At 37.7% G+C, this 15,165-nt stretch overlaps 1 protein-coding gene across 3 annotated transcripts in view; it reads right to left on the reverse strand.

The window, feature by feature from the left end:
* LOC110966177 (inactive N-acetylated-alpha-linked acidic dipeptidase-like protein 2) overlaps nucleotides 1–15,165 on the reverse strand; it is a 580,988-nt gene that overhangs the window by 162,907 nt on the left and 402,916 nt on the right. For all 3 annotated transcript variants that reach the window (XM_051947586.1, XM_051947587.1, XM_051947588.1), the window contains exon 16: nucleotides 5,259–5,405. In XM_051947586.1, coding sequence (XP_051803546.1) covers nucleotides 5,259–5,405 — 147 coding nt within the window. The remainder of the gene's footprint in view (nucleotides 1–5,258; nucleotides 5,406–15,165) is intronic.

Raw genomic sequence — 15,165 nt, forward strand, 5'->3', positions numbered from 1 at the left:
AGGCTAGTTGCACTACCTCTTGCTATAACATAACTACCTCATGTCATTCCTGTATCATCCCACCCCATTCCCTCCTGCACCTTATTGTTATTACTTACTTAATTTGTTATTTTATTTTGCACCTTACCTTATTTTATTATATCTTGTGTTTTTTATCGCATTTCTTCACACTGTTTTGCACTGACTGAAGAGCTTTTGCAATTTCGTTGTACTTGTTGCAATGACAAATAAAGTTCTATTCTATTCTATTCTAATATTTGCTAAAGAAGGTTCTACTAAGTACTGACAATGCAGGTCACCTAAACTTTGCTTCTTTCCTTTTTCATTGGGTTGAAACAGAAAACCAGAAAACCATTTTTCTTAATTAAAACATGAAAGAACTGTGTCATTGTGAACTTCATACATTTTCAAAATCAGGTTGTCATTAATTTCGACTTTCGCATGTCACTGGAGATTAACATGCGCTTCAGCCAATGTGCACAAACTTTCTAAACAAACTTTATTAAGTGACTTCAGGACTGACTAATCACAGGATGCCGTGTTGAGCGAGGTGATTGCACAGAAGAGAAAACTTTCATGAAGAGAGACAAAAAGCAGATGTTAAATGAGAAAAAAAATGTTCAATGAACCACACTTCTGTCACGAACACCGTACAACTTTTTCACAACATCTGGTGGTTTCTCTACACATTACCAGCATGACAACTCTCTTTACTCACCATATGAGGATGAACGAACACAATTACAAACACAGTAGATCACATACAGCAGCCTGTTTGGAATACCGAACAATGCTGGAAAAGAGGCAGAAGTTGCTCAGAAAAGTGTTTGTGTGGTTGGAGCCATATGTACCTGCTTTGATGAATTACCTAAGTGAGCTCAGCACACACTCTTAAATCTTCCGTAATCTTTGCGCCCCTCAGTTCTCTGTCTAATTAAAGTTGGTAGACCACAAAACAGGATGGCTGTTCATTTTTTTGCGTGTACTACTACAGAGGTCAAATTCATGTTTTGTGGTTCTGTTTCCTAAAACAGCACATCATGTATCCTAATCAACTGTGAATAAATACCAATGTCAGCAGTGCTTACCTCTCAATGAAAAGAACAGCAGAGATTTTACAATTTAATTAAATTACATCATGGAATATTCCCACAGCACCAAAGTAGTGATCCTGAAAGATTTCTCCTTTGTGCTTTACAATTTTACAATAAAGCACACACCTACAGGAAAAAATAGAGTGCAGCGAAAACATCAAGTGCAAAACAAATGAACATTAGTTTTCCCAGTAACATCATTACTTCCTACAGTGATTAATAATGAATGGAAAAAAAAGTAAACAGAATATAGTTGAATACTATTTTGAGGTAGTTAGGATAAGTGGAGCTCATGGGAAAGTGTACTTTATTGTAAACCTTTCCCCAAATTCTATGCTCTAAATACAGCGTTTTAAAGAGAATCTGAAAATCAGGCAGTATCACAGCCAGACTCCCTCCTCCTCAAAATAAGGACCATTCACCATGGCAACACTGATAATGTGTAATGGAAAACCAAAGAGCAGAACACAATCTGTGTTCAGTGCGTGGGAGAGAGAAAAAAGAGAGAGATATGACTACCACAGTATTTGACAGAATACAAAAATATGACATATACGACCGTTAAAAATAACAGAAGGTAATTTGAGCTGAACATTTCCCAAACTGGCAATGTTGTTGACATTGTGAGCTCAATTTGTATCATTGAAGTTGAACAAATAAATTGTTATGTTCCCAGGAGCCTGAGACATCTACCTTTCAAAACTGACTTTTGAGCCCAAACTGTGCACTAATGTCTGTCAAAAAAAACTCTCCAGCTAAAACTAGAAAAAGCACTCAGAGAGTGCAGACCTCTGCCAAGGATAGAGAGGAAAACAGGAAACCCATGCAGTAAAGGATTCTGAGCTGGAATCAAACCTGCATCTCTGACATAGTTCTGTTTACGAATCACCTTCTTAACCAGTTGAGCTATCTGGACACCTTGCTCCAACTTGTTGGACGACATACTAACCTATGATGTTTTTGTCATATTTTGGACCACATACTAAAAATTAAAAGTGATCCAGAATCCAGGATCCTTTCCGGATTGCCACCAAAATTAAATCAGCTCTTCTTTGTCTTGCTAACAGACAGACAGACAGACACACAAACGCCGGGTGTCACATAACCTCCTTGGCGGAGGTAATAATCAGTGATGGATGATGCTTACTATACATCAACAGCCACTGTGGCAACAAAATTAACCCAAGAAGGCATGTCAGATTGAATAAAGCAGTAACCATTTTTTCAGCATGATGATACAATGCATTTCTGTTATCTAACACAACTTTGAATTAACAAGAGGTCACTGTAACGTAAGAGGACTGGAGTGTGCTACACTTTAAGCAAATAAAATGAATGTAATACTACATGAAAATTACTGACTGAGGCCATGTATTACTTTTTTTCCCCCTCTTTCTTCACCAGACATTTGACCTTTCAACTTACATTTGAGCTCATCATCCATAATGTAAATAACACCCTTTGGTTTGTATTATTAAGAATCTCAGAGCAGGAAATTAATGCAGACATTTGTCAGAGGGTCATAGTGATTGATCTGCTTCTAGGTTCCAAGGCAGCAGCATGCTAATTAGCTTTTTCAATGTAGAAAATGGCTTGCTGATGTCTAACAGGACTCCACAGGTGTCCTGACCTACTGCGAGCTGATAACAGATGGCAGTCAGACAGGATGTACTACATTCTGTCGAAGGACTGAAAGAAATAGTTGGAGGCAAAACTTACTTTTGGAGTATCAGCTCTCGCAGCCTTCTGATGGCAGGAAAAATGTAGCTATTCCATGCACAGCTTCAGCAGTAATATTGTATCAGTCTTATCAATTGTGCTTGCACCACTACCCAGATTCATTCATTTCCAAACCAGTCGGCATGAAGCTGTGGAAAACTAGCGGTACTGATATAAAACATAGGTTTATTTATGCAGTAATTTATTTAAAATTAATTGTGGAAATGGAAATTGGCCACTGGAAGAGAAGACAAATTCCATATCTTTAGTGAAAATGTCATGAAGATTTATATTATCCTGCTCAGGAACTGCAGATAGGCAGAAACAAGTAACTAAATCTGGTAAAATGCATCCCTTCTCTTTGCATGAGCTGAATGTCACTAAGAAGCATAACAAAGCTATTAAAATTAAAGTTAATGAGGGCTAACCTACATGCATTGCACGATAATGTGATGATGCACAGTTACAGGTAGATTCGGCACCATCATAAGTTACTCAGTTTGAAAACAATGAGCAATGCAATAGTAAATGTCATTATACTGTTTTAGTTCATGTACTGTACTAAACAAGTTAAGCACCTATAATATTTGTACACATAAAATATTCGCTATTTTCCACATTTTAGAATTGCATCATTATTAAAAGCCCTTTTCACACATGTGACATTACTGCTTCATAAACTAAATCCAACATCAAGTTTATCAAACTGTGTAGTTAACCAAAAGCTGAGTGTATCTGTGACTTCATACACAATGTCCATTTGTGATGACAATCTAACTACCACACTACATCAGATGTGAAGAAAAGTACACAACATGATGCAGTTATATCCTGATAGATTCCGTCTCAAAGTCGGAGCTAATTTCTAAGTTATTCTTGAAGTCATTGATGAAGTTATTGAAGCTGTTCCAATGCATGAAACCTCTTCTTTCTGGAGACGCCTGTATGGATCCTGCCGCTGTCTTCATGATGCAAGTATTCGATAAACTCTAAGGAAAGAATCCTACAAACAGCTGGAAGAAACAACTTTATCACCTCAATATTTTGTCAAAGCCTGAACTGCACTCATTTTTGGTGAGTCTCATTAATCTGACCTGTTACAGACTTTGTTTTCATCGCAAGTAAGTCTTATTTTTTGTGAACATTTCAGTTTATAATAAATGTAAAAATTTCTTGGCAAAGTGAATGTGATCTGCATTGGTGTTGAAATGTGGAAAAGTCCATCCCTAAATCAGTTCGTATAACTTGAAGTATGTGGTTAGTGCATGTCTTTCCATGATTGTGACTACATGCAGTCCAGATTTGTGCTGTGTTGAAAGTTATGCGAAAATGTTACTAGGTCTGATCTAGTAAGGTTGCTGCACCATGTTTTATGAAAAAGTGACCCGTGTGCTCATTCAGACATGAAGTCGACACTTTCAGATGCTGTCATAATAAAGAGAAAGCAATGCATGTCTAAAAGGGGTTTAATACTTGAAACTACATCTAACAAAACCCTAAGCATCATGCTTAATATATAATATCTACTTTGCACATGAACAGTCACACTCCTCCTCCTGAGGAAAGTGATTCTGAGATGCTCTCTGTCTCACTGTCTTCCCCAAAGGCTAAGTGAAGAATTGAAGTAGTACAGGAAATTTGATTACCCATTGTTTTTCAACACTGTGGTTCAATCTAAATGATACTGAGTTGACGCTAATCTATGCATACAGGATGTCCCCCATCAGAGTCTAGCATATTTAAGTATCAGACTGTTTTTTTTAATTCAATTTGAGTTTTGTTTCTCCTAAATAAAGCCAGAGCTTGGGATTTCGCCCTCCACTACCTATTATTTTCAGGTTGTGAAGCCGCCTCGGGGGCGGATAAACATCATGAAGATCTCTCGCACTAATTAAGCTCAAAGTTGCCATCCTAGCCAGAAGTTCCAAATTTGAGTGGGCTGACTTAGCTAAGGCTAAATCTCTGCGTTTCCACCCCAAGGCAGTACAACAAACATCAATACTGCATTTTTAATGGAAGTAAATGGGGGCATGCATAATTTGTAAGCTCTGTGATGTGTATTTGTTGCTTGGAAAGAGACATAATCCATATAGCGGTGTGTCAGACTGAGTTTGTAATGATCTTCATATCTAAAATGATACTATTAGTTTTATAGGCTGCAGATGGTTGTTATCACATGACGAGACAAATTGCATCAGGCACACAGTGTAGGAATCGTTTTCTCGTGCAATTATTTCTCTTGGTAACACATTTAAGACGACGCTCTTCTTCAACGTATTATACACAAACTGCTGACAAGTGTGTGGATTTTTGCTGAGAGAAGCTTCACTTTCTATGAGGAAACTAAGAAACAATGACTGGCATTAGAAAATGCACAATGATCAGTGGGTAGTATAGGGGTAGTGGAGGTTAAAAAAAAATCGTGTGTATTGGTTTGGGGCGTACCTCTTCTGCTTTAGTTTGCTCAAAGGCAAACTCCACGGTGGGCACCGCCAGTTGGTTGGCAAAGAAACTGACATCTCCAGGCAACTGCAGCGAGCTGACGTTGGGTCCAGGGCAGTTTCCTCCACGAATACAACTCAGCAATTGTCTCTAGCAAAGGAGATGATGAGAAAAGAAAACACAGCGGGATGTGAGAAATTCATGGGTGGTAGGAGAGGCAGGAAAGTGACAATGAATTCAAGAGAAGAAAAAACGGGTTAGCCGTCTGCCTCTAATGTTAATTAGGTACATAACTTAGAGACAACACTCAGTGTCTACTTTACAGTGTTGCATGTGATTTATGCTTGTTGGTTTTTATTATTAGCGCTTGTTACCACTTTGTTTCTTGCAACATCAGCGGGTCGTTCATCTTTTGATGATTCTTCATGGATTTATGAAAGGTGCATTCTGCATATCTGACAAGTCACATATGAAGAGAGTTAAAAAAAAATCATGCCATGCAAGACTGGATGTTTTTGGGAAAATATGGGAACTCAGAAGTTATATATGTGTCTGCATATCACTGAAGCAATGATTAACTTTTGTTAACGTTGCCATCATTAACTTGTAGCTAAAGTAATAACTTAATAAAGTCTGGATTATGATTGTTACAACAAGACCACACACGCCTCCATCTCCAAACAGAATTCATTAATTAAGTGTAGCATTACAGTAGTGTTGGTAACAGATTGTGCTAATTTTAGGAATACACACCAAGAAAAAGACTACAACTTCACTGCCAGACTAGGGCTGCACAATATATTGTTTCATCAGTGACGCAGCAAAGTGCACGTGTGTGCAATAGTCACATGACAAGAAGTGCAATATGAAGTAAGGCACATTAACTCAAATACATCATGCATGCTACACCTTTTACAACTAGCATGGTTCAAATTTTCCATTACTGATGTAAGAGAGAAACCTTCATGATATAATTTATACTCTTCTTTGAAGGTCTTTGGATACTTTAAAATAGGTGAAGAAGAGCAGAGAGACACTGAAGAGGAAGACTTCGTTGCAAAAAGGTTTTATGAAAATATTTTGGCTATAGAAGGGATAGTATTGGTTGATCATTTAAATTGGCACAAATCTCCGTATGAGTTTAAAACCAGATCTCTTCCTGCCCTGTTTAGCCTGTTGCCATTGCAACCTGATAAGCAGAAATAAAAATGGATGGATCTTGGATATTAACTAGACCTTTAATTCTATGGGACCATTAAGTCCCATACACTGTGTCTCTCAGGTGTTTCGTGACTCAAACGTGTCTGATTTATGTGTGTTACGCCAGTGACAAGTATACAAGCACAATTTCAGCAAAAAGAAAAAAATAAGCTTGAAGGCAGAAGCTAATCAGAATTGTCAAGGATGTGACTAAAATATGTTAAATACAGTATTTTGCTTTGAGTGGGTGAGTGAGGTGACGGTGTTATTGTGGTTAATTGCACAATTCTAGCTTTTGTCACAATTCTCCACCACTAACATGCAGCTTGTCACCTAGGTTGACTGCTTTCTGGTGTTATTCCTAATTGAAAGGACAACACAGCTGCTGGTAGAGAAATTGTTGAGGCCCATGTGGGAAGTGGAAGGAAGCAGAATGCAGCAGTCAATCAACTGGAAGCTTATCTCAACTGTCCACATCCCCTGAGCCCGCCTGATGTCACTATGTTCTTCTGTCACATTGTATTTAATTAGAGTTTCCTTTTATCAAGGTCTGTCAAGGGGAGAGAGCTCTGGTGTCCAATCATCCCCACCACTGCCACTGACACGCTGCTGTCAACCTTTTCCATTTTATTTTTTCTAAAGAGCTATTGCACTCTGAACATTAACCACCGTTGTGACACGTTCCAACTCCAACGGAATGAAGGCCAGTAAATAATACCTCTAACCTTGGCTCACAATGAAGTTTCTGTTTAATCTCACACTTTTCCATTTAGTCCCACAAACAGACTGGAAGGACAGAAAAACATTTACACAGATATCAATATTCATGAAGGGCATTTCATTACCTCCTTACAGCAGATTTTGGAAGCTAACAGGGTGGGAATAAATGCCTGTTCATGTGTGCACAATTTAAAACTTGAGTAAGATTCATAATGAGGAACTTGCATGCAGAGGACAGACTTATCACAGTATTGACTGGAGTATTCAGCTTTCCTTTTACTTAAAGCAGCTGATTAGTGGGGATTCAAGCACAGAGTTGTACATGAAGCCTGTTGTATTAAAACAACAATGAATTTCATATTTCCTTTTTTGTTTCGAGGAAATTAGAATACTGTGGGTAATTAGCCTATGAACCAATAACCACCGTGGCTCAATAAAGACAGAAAATGTAGAAAGAGTCAAATGTAATCAACATAAGTAAATAAATAAAAACCAGAATATATTGCAGTATAGGTAACACTGTGTGACTGACACATGATCTTGAGATGCTGTACCAAAGCACAGCGACTACTTCACAAGGCTGAATTAACCTTTAAGGGGCCCCTGGGCAAAATGGGCCATTACAGACTCATACAACACATTAACCAGTGGTCTAGTAAAATAATTGGCTGATTACCCAACTGTTAATTGGTGAATCAGCAACAATTTCGGATAACTTATTCACTGATTACAGTACTTTTATGCTGAATTTATACTGCCCTACCAGAGGTTTCCTGCCTGTTGATTAAATACACATAATTGAGGTAATGTGATTCAACACATTTGCCACTTAGTATTTTAGTACTCTGTCTGTCGGCCTGAGAAATATTCCTACACAAAGTAGGATGGATGTGGAGTGAAAAAAAGGCCATTGAAAAAAAAGAATTTGTCATTGAAATTTACACTAAAAGTTTCAGAGTTTTTCTTTGTGTCTGTGCTTTCAGAGACTTTTTTTTTGTAGCAGTTAAAGTTGCATTGAAATTCCTTCGATGCATACAGGAAATATCATGTTTCTGAGACAGATGGACAGATCTTTGGACAAACCAAAAGCATAAATCTCATAACATAAGCTGCTGCCAGCACGGAGGAACAAAATTTAAAGTTAAGAAGGAAACACACCTGATCAAATTAATAGACAATTCACGATGAAACTTTAGGCTATTATCTTCTAATTTACATCTATTCTTAGACATTTTCAGTAACACTAGAAACTTATTTTCCCACTACTGTAATCTTACAGTTTCTAATTTGATTGAATTCACTTGGATGTAATGCGGTGGACTTGTGCTTTAATCTAATGTGTGTCTCTGATGGGAACTGGGGCGTCTATACTGCAACTGTCAAAGTTTGACATGGTCTTGCATATCTGACTCGTCAATGCAGTTGCCAAGTCATAATATATTACTGCAACACTGACAACAAGAGTAGTAGTTTCACTTCAATAAGCTATCATCGTATTATAATTTCCACATAGCTAATTTCTGTGAGGCAGACGGGAAACACTGTTCTGGTGTACTGAGTGGGTTTTCTAATCAAGAGATAATGATGTGACATTTAATCACAAACTGACCTTAAACACAGGGATATAATCATGTTATCATCTTAACCTGTGAAAAACAATCTGAGCTTGAAGTGCTGGTCATATTCACCTAAATTAAAAGAAAGTGAAATTGTGCCTATATTAGGTTACTCTTTTTTTTTTTACTTTTGAAGGTAGTTGCTTTCCAAATTGTTGCTTTAGATACGTCAGAGCTGCAACTTCAGTCGACACTTTGATGATTACTTTTACTTCTATTCATGCATTTGCTTTTGTAAATCAACTGTACTTAGACCAAAGAGTCTGTCTCATAGTCAGAATTAGCACATCAGAGGTATGCTTCATTTCCAGCAACTACATCACAAGCTGTTATGACTCCTTTTTGAATGACCACCCAAAACCAGCATAATGAGTCAGGTACCAGCATCACAGCTGCTTAGAAACTTTGAATGACTGAGTGAAACTGTGCAGACTGAAATGAACAATAAAACACAAAATGGCCTTGTCAGAAAGAAAACAACAATATTTTAGACGCATTATGTAATGTTGACACATCATGCTATGTGCCCAGAGCAGGTTTCGAGCAATTTTTAAATAACCTCTTTATGTAATAAGTCTCCAGATTTGTGAGTCAAGTCTTACTCAATTTGGTGTCATGATGACTGTAGTCCAACTTTAAAAGACACAAACACGGCTGAAAACAACAAAGGCAAGCAATATGTACAATATAATGCAATCCAGCTCAGTAATCCTGATCAGTGCTACTGCTCTAAGCTCACAAATTCTATGTTTTCGCAGTGTTTGCCACATTGCTGTGCAGAGGCTATTATTTCAACTCTTTGAACATTTTGAGAGCATCGGTTTGTGGTGCTGCTGCTGCATTGGATTTTATGAGAAATTGGATTACACTGTGCAGCTGTTGCTCTTATCGTGCCCATTGCCCACCCACAGCCCAGCCTCTTCCTGTCATCTGGCCGACGGAAAGCTACAACTGCAGCTGTCTGTCTGGAGCTGTCCTCACCTCTGTATTTGTTGGTTGAGCATTTTACTGGAACACTGCTGCTGAGCTAGGATATTGAATGAACTTCATTTGAACTTGATTTGCATGAATGCCTGCAATTAGGAAAGGCACTACCACCACTGAACAATCCAATTTGTGGGTAAGTATGGTATTGGACAAGCAGGCACTGTCCACCTTGGATCCATGAGTGAACAAGTTAAAACAATATACAGTCCTTTCATGCAGGGCCAGTGCTTATGAAAAGCCTTACTCTGCTAGTCAGTATAGATTAAGCCATTCAAAGTCCTAAAGATGTGATCAGCGCACAGGGTTCTCTCTGTACATGTTAAATTGTCTGAAGTCCGTGTACTTGGTAATCACAGATAGTCAAACTCTTACTGATGCTTCTTCATAAACAAAGTGACCTGATGTCCTCCATTCTTAGCATTTTGAGGAACTTCTCATGACGCCACTGAATAAATTGAGCACAAAAAATTTACTTCTGTATGTGTGAAAGTGATGGATGAAAAGCTTTATTTAAAAAGATAGCACATACTTAGCTTTTTGCATTCAGCAAACAGATATCTATTGTGTGGTATGTCTTGATAGCAAACAGCAAGAATTTTATCCTTAACATACAAGTGTCACAGCAACTTTGGGAATCTTAACTCTCTGAATCCCAAAATGTGCATTTGTGTGAAGTGTGCTGTCTTCACAAAAATGGTGTAATTTAGACATTTTTGTCAGAAATTATGAAAAAATAGAATTGTTAAACTTTTAGACATTCATTGAACGACTTACTTGTGACATGCCATTTAGTCATGTTATCTTAAAATCATGTTAATTAATGGATATCACTGTATTTTGCATGTCTCATTTAGAAATAATCTTAATCATACTTGTTTTGTTTTTTTTGCTCTAACCAAATTCTGCACAAAACCAAAAAAAATAGTGCTCCTTAGTGAACTAAAAAAGTCTTTGGTGACATAGCTGTGATGAACAGTCAGATGGCAAAAAATCAGGGATTATTGAGCTGATTTGGGTGAACTGCAGGCTGTGTTCACGCAGAGCAGATCGCAAACAAGCATGTAAGTAAATTAAAAAATATAAGTACAGAAATATCTCCAATACATCGAGTTGCCCTTTGCTCCAAAGTATTAGCAACCTTTTTGGGCACTTAGAAAAATGTTGTACATTTTGATTCCAGCGTTTATCAATGTATCAAAAACTAAAGAACTCTCTTTCTTTAATTGCCTGCAAGTTTAACATTTGCCATCATTTTTTTTGCCAAACATTTAAAGCAGCAAATGCAGTTCTAATTAAAAACATGCTTACGTTAATACAAGGAAGAATAATACATTTCATTGAATTTTGAATACATGATTTTGAGTTCTGCTCCAACTTGCTTTGTTGAAACTACAGAACTGTCTGCATATTAATCGGAATGGTTGGATCCATGGAGGACAAATAAAAATCTATCAGTCCAAAGCTCATCTTGTAGGCTCATTTTTTTTAAAAATCTGAACCCTGCTGGCTACCTGCTTGTCCCCTGTTCGGTATCCCAGCATCTTCGTATTTGTGGTGCTGCAGCTCTGAGTCTTAATTTTCCTCTTTGTCTTTGACATGCAACTTTGTCTGTCCATCTGGCTTTCACACCATTTTTACTATCACACTTCCTGCCTGTTTGGATGATGACATTTACATGTCACAGACTTTCTTGAATGCACAGACACGGAAACTCTGATTTGGCCTTGATAGCACACTGACAATGCCAGGTGTAGAATCATCCATTATTAACCCCTGTTCCTAAGAATGCTGGGCTGAGTTCATGTTTGTGTCACAAGCTGTATTCCATCAGTCAGCTGAGGCTCCCTCTCCACATCCAGAGAATAGAAAACAAAAGTTTTGAGAATGTCAGAAAGAAGCTCTAGTGATTTATCTTTTGATCTGGTTTACAGCAAATTCCCTCATTCCTAAATGCTGAATATCTCCATATAGAAGGTGTCATGACATTGTGGCGACAACATTTTCTACTTGTACATGTATTCTACACTTTTCTATGCTATGAGGAGAACTAACTGTATCCCAGTTTCAGATCCTCTGGGAAGAGGTAGAGGATATGGCTGGGGAGTTAGTCTGCTACAACTGGGACTGAAGTTGCTGGAAATGGATGGATGAATGCATTCATTCTTTGGTACTACTTTGCTGAAGGCTCACTTGGACATTGGAAAAGTTTGGGTGCTCCTCAAGTGTATATTTTGGAGGAGAATAATCTATTTATGCTTTAGTTACAGTGCAGGTATGTGTAGCTGCAGCATAGCATGCATTTAAGTTTGAGAACCTCACAGGGTTGGAGCCTGAGCAAAAGAGTATTCTTTGATTCAGCTATTCTCTGTAGCAAAAAACTGATTGTGTTGGATGACAATCTAACTTCACTTCTCACCCGTTTTCATCAAATTAAAATTATAGAAAATAAACAGCTGCTTTTGAAACAATTTTTAGGAGAGCTGAGGTTTTGGCATTCACTCAACTCTTTAAAATTCTGTGAAATCTTTGAATTCCATCATTAAAAATGGGAAAAAGAGAAAAATACATCAACTTAAGTCACAAAATGGGATTATATATAGAGATAGACTATCATTCCATCAGCAAGAGAGCAGATTTAAAGTCAGGCCATGTAACTCTTCTCTGACTTTTCTCTCTTAAAACCAGTCACAGTGCATTAAAAGACAATGTTGAAGGGGAAAGGAAAAACACAGACAGAACGAGAAGAGAGTCTTTTAGAGAGGGAATAATAAAAAAAGAGAGGTATAAAAAAGGGGATGCGATGGGAGGACAGACAGAATAAGCAAGTGAACAGGGAGGGAAAGGGTGAGAGGGAGCAGAGAGAATGGGTAATTTCAGCCTATGGTGCCACACTGAGAATCAATATTTAATTTCTTTGTGTGCTATGATAAGGAGAGAGTGAAATCATTTTGAGATCTCAGTTTACCACTCAATACCACTCAATCCACAAAATCATATGTGCTACATAGAATAGCTTGCTGGACTTGGATGTAAAAGCTTGAAACTAGATAATCTTCTGGAGCGAGTAGACTGAGGCTATTTTAGTTTGAGCGAGGCTATATTAGAGTTACCGATAATACCTTATTTTGATTTTACAATAAAAACACAGCTAAATACAAAGACCTGCATGCCTGCAGGGTGAGGCAGCAGTACAGAGATAAACTCCCTTCAAGCAGCACCAACCACAAGTCAAGCCACTGCTGCACGACATTAATGTAAAATACTACTGAGGGTCATTCAGGGGCATCGGTTATAAGAACTCCAATTCAAAAAATATCAGCTTCTTTCATGCAATCCTGAGTCAATAACTGTTTTTCTGCAAATCATTATTATCAAAGCAGCAAGATTCACTTCTGATCAGTGTGCTGTCGGCCATTTGAAAATAATTTCAAGCGGCAAGTGCCAAAAACTGCAGCATCTTAAATGACCCCTAGAGGTAGGCTTCAAAAACAAGTCAGTCCCCACTGACCTCCCATTGAATATTACAACATAGTACAAGAAATGGTTTTGGTCTCTATAGCTATTTTCCCTGTTTGTCACAACTGTGCTGTGAATTTTAAATAACTCACCTGTTTAAATTGCATTTAGGTATAAAGTTCTGCATAATTAAGAGTGCAGCTGTTTTGTGGAACATATGGGTGTCGTCATAATTAGTCCATGGCCCTGAAATGAGTCCTGGATTAGTCGGGATATTGGAGGCGGTTGGCATTGCCATGATGTCGATTTCCAAAGGCACCAATCTGAGCTTTAACACTGTTGTTCAGTGAAATTCATTGGCAATGTCATGGTGGATATATAGAATAAAATGGCGTTACTGTCATCATACATGGGGGCATGATGAATATATAAATACATGTGTCTATATTTAGTTCGAGCCTATGGGTGTGGCTGCCTTGATTGACATGCCTGATGTGAAATGATTGACAAGCCATTAGAGTAAAGAAGCAAGGCGATGAAGGCCCATTTTTTCAGGCCAGTTCTAGTGTAATGACTGTTATTTTATAGTCATTTACTGGTGGAGTAAGTAGTATGTTTTCCACATATAGTTTAGTTGTTGCTTTAATCAGTTTTCAGTTCACTGTAATAATAGCTTCAGTTAACTGAACTAAAGCACACACATCTATTTTTTTTTCAGTAAATACTGTTTATTTTCAAAATGCTTTCCTGTTTTAAAGGTCCAATATGTTGAAGTTTTATTTCATTGTGTTTTGTGGCTGATAAAAAATTGGTGACGTAAAAACTCAAAGCTGTTAACATGAGAAGACTTGTATGAAATTGTGACTGAATGTAGCCCGTTAAATCTACACATTAACTGGTGGTAGTGGTACTAGTCATCTTATAGTTACTTTCCAAGCTTCATCTCTGCACTGTTAAAATACTGATTTTACAATCACAGCATTTTAAAGTCACCATACACAAAAGTTAAAAAGAATGGCTATACTGTGAATTGAGTGATATTTCTCTGTAAAATGAACCCTTGTTCTTTAAGGGGATGGGTCAGTTGCGTTCAAAAGGTACAATCACTGAAACAGCTTGATTAGAACATTGCCAAAGCCATGGGTTTTACAGTCATGGTGAGATAAAACATCCTTATGTATGCCGAAAACGTATTACTTTGCTGAAAACTGAAAGACACATTCTGGGAACATATGAGACTGTTATTACTTTGCTGAAACGGGGGCATAATGTGGGACCTTTAATGCACTTTATAATCAAATTCAACATTTGGTACAATGTGGACAATGCACATTGTCAGTCAGCTAACATAGCAGTAATGTAGTTATGAAATATAATGTTACCTATGTGCTCCATTAAGGTTTCAAACATCTCTCCCCCTGTTCCTGGTTCCAAAGGGAAAAGAGGGCTTAAAAAATAGGACATTCTCTACTCATAAAACTATCCAAAAAATCATGTTCTATCAACTTTAAAGTTTTACACCTTTCCCAAAACCAAACCATCATCTAATATTTTTGCACAACATCTTTGCACAATTACAGTGAAATGGAATCCTACCTCATAGTTCCCAGAGAAAAAGAAAACCACAAAACACGTGACCCTAACATTTTGTACACTCAGTGAACATCAGCATTGTGACATCGAATAAGAACAGGGTCCCAAAAAGCGGCGGTGTACCATAATCAGAATGCAATGCGCAGCCACAACAAAGTGCCAAATGACAAAAACAATTTAGCATTATGTGTGTGATGATAATAATAATTCTGTTCCAGACTGTGGTCTTTGGAAAAGCCATTCGCGACTGTTGAACTAAAAAGCATGTCCAAGCCGTTCAGAAAGCAGTGACTGGGATATTAAAGAGAAAATCCAGACATAGAATGGGAGTTAAAGAG

This window comes from Acanthochromis polyacanthus, chromosome 4, assembly GCF_021347895.1.
Source record: "Acanthochromis polyacanthus isolate Apoly-LR-REF ecotype Palm Island chromosome 4, KAUST_Apoly_ChrSc, whole genome shotgun sequence".
Classification (NCBI taxonomy): domain Eukaryota; kingdom Metazoa; phylum Chordata; class Actinopteri; family Pomacentridae; genus Acanthochromis; species Acanthochromis polyacanthus.